At 41.0% G+C, this 8,500-nt stretch overlaps 1 protein-coding gene across 1 annotated transcript; it reads right to left on the reverse strand.

Moving 5' to 3' along the window:
* Window positions 1-1,707: 1,707 nt before the first annotated feature.
* Window positions 1,708-3,907, reverse strand: T265_13867 (hypothetical protein; the record flags this gene model as incomplete). The annotated part of the gene is made up of 2 exons (XM_009170910.1): window positions 1,708-1,831; window positions 3,782-3,907. Coding segments are annotated over 2 exons (249 nt in total), but the record flags the coding sequence as incomplete, so codon positions are not given.
* Between the last annotated feature and the right edge of the window lie 4,593 nt (window positions 3,908-8,500).

Consider the following 8,500-nt stretch of genomic DNA (forward strand, 5'->3'; position numbering starts at 1 on the left):
GCGCAAAACCTATTGAATAAGAACACATGTGGAGATTATATCACTCTATGATGCATTTTTCACAGATATTCTAGCAGGATAACATTACAAGTAAAATGGTTTCTCATTTCCGTAGATGAGCGGAAAACTTGGTCTCCTAGATGACCTTAGGTTGAACATTTTATTGGGCGGTGCAATTTGGGAAACAGGTGCTAGTTTTGTGCGTGTCTGTCTGTAGGCACACTATTCCAACTAACGTTGAAATTTCGTGCTCGGCGTGACTGCACATCAACCTGCTTGATACATAATCACTGCCCATGCAACACTCGAGGCATGTGTAGGGTCATGTTTAAAGTTAGTTAGATAAGCTCAGCCGAAATTCAGGTAATAAGTTGAAACAATCAAGGGATAAAGAAATAGGATTGTGGGTGACGTAACGTGGACAAGGTGTTAGATGAATCCTGCCAAAACTCATAGACTCCTAAGCTATTTCAGTTATAAAGCATGAGAAACACCGGCTTCTAGTTAAATAACCAATTAGTTCGAACCTTGAAGTATTTGACACACTCATCTCTAGGTTGGCGATACGTATACAGTTTTGCGAGCTCATTCCCAAAGTTTAGAGCTTGTCCGTATAGAATTGGAGAAGGAGAACAATTATTTCAATATTAAGACTGACATTTGGGTAAGCTGAAGGAATATAAAAATGACATGAGATAGCGGACTCCAATAAAAGGATTGTGATAAGCACAGTTTAGAGATCAAAAGCATCATACTGATGATGGAAAATTTTTATCGTGTTGGGATTAAACCTATTCCTCAGGTTTTCGATTTAGAGTTTGTTGCTTTTTTGTAGGTGTTTTCTCCGTAAGAGGACCATGTGTGAGACTCGTTCGATACAGGTCGCTCACCCTAAGCGATACTTACAGGTACGCAATGAATAACATTGAGCGGTGTGTTACCAGCCCTTAGGAACAGTCTTACTCATGTAACTGCATTATGCATTTGTAGACTTACTCTATAATAACAACTCAAGAAGAAAATACTGCAGCCTACAACCAACGTCTAAACAGCAGAATCAAGCCGTTCACCGAATGGAAATCTGATATTTAACTCACCAATATAGGAAACTTGTTTTCTCATGGTACATTCCGTGGTCTGGGATGAAAACAAAAACGGGTATGCAGTTCTTTTTTCGGATATAATTTAACCAGTTAGGGTTTTGGCTACAAAGACCGAAGTATCAGTATACACCGGCACCTATCAGACATCCATTCTTTACTGCCAGAAATAATGTGGGTATTCATCCCTGATGTGAGCTCAAATTAAACGCTTTCGCGACTTTACTCACGACATCAAATGCTTTATAAAAATAGATGAAATATTTGGGCGTAAAATACCATAGCACTATCAAAGCATTTCAACTCTCAGAGTGAGAGACATTCCACTGAGAGCTGTCAAACATTTGAATGTGAAATTATTCTCCGTAACCCCGACCATGACGCTATCTGGTTTGCTTAGTAGTTTGCAACAGTAATTTTTATAAGTACAGATTTTTATAGGAACATAACTTTGAGGTGGCTTATCCACTCATGACCTGATTTCTCGGTTCAGACGGCACATACCAGGATCATTAGGATACGGGTGCATCTGATTCCCTAGTTTGTTTATATCTACTAATATCTTATGGTAATAATTGTAGAACACAAAAAGCTAACAAGCTCACCGTGGTGTCAAAATTGATATTCGTTCGTATGGAACGATTATTCAGCGGTTGTATCGGTCGAAAATTATCAGCCATGGAGCCGGACCACAGTGTTTGAGCAACGCGCAGTCTTCGAAGTGTCTTAAGCTTTGTGAAGAGGAAAGCGTGAATTTGTTGACTATAAAAATGAATTGTACATCTTGTCTCCTGCCACGTGGAACTACCCAAGATATTGAAAAGTAGATAATTCTCAAATAGAATCTGCAATAATCTAAAAGTCACTTAAATATTATCCTTATGGTTTTGACCGCAACCAAATAGATAACGCTCGTCAGCTGAAAACGTTTAATGTTTAATTCAGGTGAAAGGGACCAGTCACTTTCACTCGACATTAAGACGACACTTGAGAACTTGGAGGACGCTAAACCATCAGTCGAGGTTGCTGCGATGAACGATACTGCTGAAAGTCGCTATGCTTTCCCGTTTTCAAGAAATTCTGTATATAAAAGTGAACCCTAAGTTGTCACCAAGCCGTATCTTATCCTTACCTAACACAAATGCTTCATATTTTTTTATCAACAAAAGCTCAATTCACGGACAAATCAGAATACGCGCCAGTTGGTTCATTTCGTTTTTTTGGCGAGCAGATAGGTTTTGCTGCAAAACGCCGTTTCGTTATGTAGAAGGTTTGTTGCAAACGTGACTGGAAGCCCTGCTTCAAAACTCTCAACCTAGATAGAAAACTCAACAGATGTTTCAGGTACCCGCAACCAGACTTTGTGGTCAAAAGCTTGGGGCTTCAAGTTGATAAAGCGTCGGAAAAAATCTCAAAAAGATACCAGAGCGCAACCTTGTGGCATTGATTCACCGGATTCATGAATCATTTCGGACACGAAACTGTTCCATCTAGTCTGATTTACCTTGTGTGCTATTACTGCCTTGATTTTTCTCATATGATCTGAGCACATGTGTGCTAACGGACATTTAAACTCTATTCGATAAAGCTTAACAAAAATTGAACATGCATAGGAGCACGTCTTTGAGCTAATATATTAGGAATATTGGGATAAAGATAATGATCTTTCAGAATTATATAGTGACTGAGCTTCAAAGAGCACTCCGGAAAACCCAAGTCACCTAATTTTCGTTGTTTAATTCAGAACCAGATGGAACTTGGTTGATCCGCAAAACGTAACTGGTACTAATTTTTCAATTTTGAAAATAACTGATCTCCGCACTGTCAGCACACATCCGCTTCTGTTTTCTTAAATGAGTGGCATTTCGGAGAGCTCAAATAGAGTAACTATCTCCTTTCGCTCCTCAAGACCTACTTTTACGAATTTCTATTGTTGTGAACAACCGTTTTCATAAGACAGTGATGAGTGACACTCCGTAACGGAAGCAAAAGAGACCAGCAAAGCACGATAAGAGTTCGCCAACGGGTAGGTGGAACGAAAGTTTTTCTGCCGAGTCACCGTAGGACGTGGACAAATTGCCAACCTGTTTTATGTAAAGCATTTTAAAAATGTTTATAAGCGCTGTCTCACATAGCCGACTATGGGGCTTCTACTTTTTCTATTGTGCTCAAAGTGCTATTTTAATTATCCTGTTTTTTTTACTTTTGGCGTAGTTTCTTCAGTTTAAATCGGTACATTCGTAAATTTAGTGTTTGACCTCAATGAAATAACGAATACGAAATCGGATTTTTGGAACACAATGGATAGTGACTAGCATGTGCAAATGGTACAAACGGCAGCTTACTCCAGTTCAGGTGGAATTGACAGGACTAATTTCTGAAAGCTTTGTTTTTTTACCCCTGGTTCAACTGACATAAGCCCTGAGACCAACTCAATCTCAAAAAGACTTCTGATATCAGTGCACACCTCTTAAACGCCTTGAGTGGTGTGAATCGGTTTCATCATGTACCAATTGGAAACACTAAAAAAGCCCAACAAATTAAAAAATTGGAATTAAAAGAAAGAGTAATGAGCAGATCGTAATTTCCTTATCTTGCCTGACAGGCTGTCATGGATATTGATGTCTGTCGTAGAACTGTGTGCGCTATTCATAAACACTGTAAAGGTATCCTTTATTTACTTCGGCTGGAGAAATCGGTATGGGATGATTCAGAATGATCCATGTGACTGTCTCATAGCAGCCGGGGAAGGGTAGAGATCCTTGGTAAGTTATGAATTCTTTTGTGGAAGACAGAAGTGAGCGCATCTCGACTCCTCTGAGTTGGAACGTTTCACCTGGTTTGAATGCAGAATAAATATACCAGAAGCAAACGTGACCAACCTTTGAATACTAAAGCGAGCATTTGCGCGTTTGAAACCGTGCAAGGAAAAGCACAAACCGAGGTTGTGTCTTTTCACCGAAAACCGTTAGAAGGGACACCCAAGACGTTATGACCAGTCGTTTAAAAACTATTCGATTTCAACTCAACAGTCAAAAAGGCTTAGGTTTAATCAAATGGCCGTAATATTCAACACTGAAGCGATTGTTGCACTTATGCATTATGGAATGTATACTTTGATTAATTCTTCTGTGGTTGCTCGGTATTCCGTCTTCAATAAAACTGCCAAAAGGCATACACTACATATATACATAATGCATACATATATACATGCATGAAAGCACCTAGGCCCATATATCAATCAGCCCTGAATAAGCACACAGCGTCCATCGGCCAATCGGTTAAACACACCACGTAAAATTAAATGCAATTGAAACAAGCATAAAACGGATGAGAATTTTCAGTTGCATTGAGAATCACTGGTTAAGTAAAATTTTACGAGATCCGAACCCAAATGTAAACATCATTGGATGGGAAAAGATTCTCCAAAATTCATCTACAAGATATCCAGTATATTTGTCTATTTCCACGAAATCGACGTCATATATAACTGAGACCATGTATAACAGTGTATACCACTGATTAAGCACACCAGTGAAAGGAAGAAGGCCTTCGCTGCGGAGTTATTTATTAGTAAATGTCAAGTGACCAGTTACAGACTATCGGACAGGGAAGCGAAACTCATTTGCATCCCATCTACAAAAACTGAAAATCTATCTTCTTTTGAACGCGTCTTCCTGAACTTTCCTGGATATTCATTGGCTCAAATCATTCATTGCTCAAATCCAAGCAAATGCTACAAAGGGACTCCTCAAACTCCGTAATAGATCTCTCTTTTCAAGAGACGCAAAGCGAATTTACAAGAAGAAAACATACCACTCGCATGCCCCCCTATCAGTAGTATCGCTGCTACACAAGTAGCCTATGGTTCCAATGGCCTCCAAATTACGCCCGCGCAATTTATGGAAAGAAATTGTGAAGCTGTTTTGCAGTGTTCGTTTACTATTGTGTAATAGTCGGTGAATATCCAGGAACGTTGAAGAAGATGCTTGAGAATATTCCCTTTTTAAACAGAATGTAAATATGAGATGTTTACTTTCCTGTCTAATGACTTGTAACTGCTTGATTAGTGTCTGCTAATAAATGACTTTGAAATGAATGGCTTTCCTCGTTTAACAGTTGGATCAATTTCCATAATGAAACATTCGGTCCCAGCGATCTCCCTTGGTAAGAAATAAATTCGATTATATGTGGTACGTATGAAGTATATGAATGGCTCCTGGGTTTAATATGCCAGGCGTTTGTATGCAAAGATGGGAGGGTATAAGGAGAGAAAAAACATACCCTTAAAGATAGTCTTTTCCGCTGCCGCCACGATCCCGACCAAATCTTTGTTCGATGTGTTACCCAACTAAGAAAGAATGTTAAAAATCATTTTATTTCCGGAATATTTAAATAGTTTGGATACAAGAACTTAAGACGCAAGTAACCAGTCGGCTCATGCCAGACATATGTAAGAGACAAAGAACTGTATCTTTGCATTTAAAGTTGTCTGGTATATCAGCTTTATATCTTTGTCAGTCAGTTGTTCTTTACTTGGAAACCACCAATTTCAATTCACACGGGGATATTTAAAATAAACGCCACCACAACTGACTTTAAAGTGATAAGGCTAAGCAGACTGATTAGTTACAAAATCAATTATCCGGGGATGAAGAAATTTCAAATCCCAGAAAATGCAGTGTATCGTCCTCATCCTCAATCCCTCGCCCTCTTGTTATAACGTTTTGTCAACATCATTTTCAAATTCAGCATCGGAGTATCAGCTATATCACCTCACCAGAAAAACGTATAAAATTATAGTTAAATAAACTCCAGTTTTATTTCCGTTGATAACCATTGCCCACTTCTGTGGTGAATGTGAAGTCAGATCTAGCTGGCATTCAATAAGTGTTTAGTTGCTTTATTGTGATGAGAATTCATTCGTACGGTACAACTCACTGATCTAAATGATGGTAAACTCATGTACAAAAACTAGAAATACCTTCAAACCTTACAATCTACATGAGTTTCTTAGTGTTTGTAGGCAATCCGCTGCCACATATACTGGGAGAATGCAAGTCCGTTTCAATGCCTATGCCGACAACACTTCTCAGACTGATGCCGCACAACCCAAATGCCCAATCGGGCATTATTCAGTAGGGTTGAAATTATTTTATAACTAAAGACAACTGCTGTGTTCAACGGTATTACATTTCAGATAGTTCAAGCTTACTCTCTGAGCCCTCCGATCAGTCCAGTCCCTTGCAGGCAAATGGGCATGAGTATTGAAGAATATTGGAAGAACCTTAACAACCGCTGCTTCGGGGTTCAGACTTATGAATCAGAGGCTACCAGCATGACCCCGGAACAAAAATCTTTTCGCTGCCCTCTCATTCAGGCTTTTGAGTCGAAGATTCAAGTTGAGGTGCCTATACCAAACGCTTCTTCGTCTTTGGCAACCGAGAACTATCATCCACCCTCGCAGGCCTGGATTCGCCAACCTCCGTCTACAATCATTCCCCCCATCAAATGCTACGATTTGATCGCCCCATCTGTCACGCCAATGCCCAGTGTTTACCCTATCGCTTGGAAAAATAAACCAAAATAATCTCTACTAACCTCAAGAGATCTGGTCGACGAGATAGCCATTAATGTCTGTGATTTACGTCAAATTCAGCAACAGACAATTCTTGTTGAAACAATGCTTTCTGTGTCAATATAGGTTATTGAATTTAACCCGACCTCATGTTAACTCCCGATTTAGTTGCTTACTCCGCCTATGTACTTTTGACTCTCCACTTGTTTTGCTAATCTGCACCCGCTACTCATCTTGCCGCAAAGGTCGTCGCGTCCGTCGCTTGTGTTTTGGCATGTGTGAATGTGTGTGAATATGCGCAGCTGACCTACCTACACATGCACGTTCGTGACCGTTCGTGCCCGTTCGCTAAGCCTGTCTTGACGTGTTTTCTCATGGGTTTCGTGTGATCGCATCGCCAATATGAATCCTGTGGCTGTCGCTGGGATGGTCGACCGCAACCCACACTACTGAGCCAACATTCCGCTCAATATTGTTTGGTGTGTGGAGCTTGACAGTGATAGTTGTACACTTGTTGACGCTGTGAGCGTTGTACACATTTGCTTACCCTTGTGTAAATAGTGCCGTAGAATCTCGGAACCAAATCTTCCATTTGATATTCGCGATTGTCGAACTTACGCGACACTTATCGGGAAACTCAAGACAAATTGTCACCGAAATAGGGATGTGAGGCCCTATATCAGTCGTGCACCTCAATCGGCTTTGGACGAGCACAGACTTTCTGAAAATCATTCTTCGGGTGTCTAGTGATGCTGACACAATGGCAGATGGTATTTTCGCTCCGCGAAAAGGCTGAAGCCACTTTACTGGACGGGATCCCATTAAACAGTTCTCCTTAGGCTGCTTCATGATCAATCCAGGTAGATGTGCTAAGCGGATTCACTTGCTTTATGGGCATACCACTCACGGGCTGCAGTTCTGAACTGCGGAGGACGGGTTTTATCGGAATCTGTCGCGACTGCTTCGGTCAGCAAGAAGGACGGATGTAGTCCCCCTGGCAAATGAGATGGACGCTTTGATTGTGCAAATAAGCCCGGAAAGAGTAAAGTTGTGTGGTAGATTTGGAGGCGACACTTAGAGAACGGATACTCGGGAGTGCCTTCTTCAGTTTTCTGTTCCTTTTCACTACGAACTTCCAGCACAAATGCTCACACGCCTAACATGGTTACCATTTGCGAATGTGAAACCTCCATTAAAGATTGGCTTTCCCTTTAGAATATGCAACTTGAACCTGATCACGTCACTGAGCAGCCTGGTCATCACTTCACTTTACGTCAGCATTACGCGTGCCAAAGCCGAGCAAATCCATTAATCAGATCTGATAAGTTTCACTAGTTAAATAGCGTGAAGTTAATCTGGCCTGAAAGCCACTAAATACGCAGTCATGCGGATGAAGACTGGTGGGAGGTTGACTGGAAGCGGATTCAGGAAGCTATGCTCTCAGCTTACATAACTGCTCGTCGAAATAAGCATATTTTATTTCTATCGAAATGGCCATGCCGGAAGCTGACGACCAAGGTAGCACACGCAGACCATTCAAATACCAGTAATCAAGGGCTTAAAGAATGGCGGAAAACGCCGGCGGACTGTGAAGACTTGGGAAACAACCGCGTACTATTTCGGCTGATATGGTCAGCCACCCAAAAGCGGTCAAGGGTCAGAGTAACAAAGTGCGACAAAGACGGAACGTCAATTCACTCACAAAACGAGCAGTTCATCCACCCACCCTCAACATAGCCTTTAGAAGAACCAAGTGGGATGAATGGACCACCGACATCACCCTGCGCTCAGCAACAGAAACAGAACTATATATTATCCCCAC

Source organism: Opisthorchis viverrini (assembly GCF_000715545.1).
Source record: "Opisthorchis viverrini unplaced genomic scaffold opera_v5_114, whole genome shotgun sequence".
Taxonomy (NCBI): Eukaryota; Metazoa; Platyhelminthes; class Trematoda; order Opisthorchiida; family Opisthorchiidae; genus Opisthorchis; species Opisthorchis viverrini.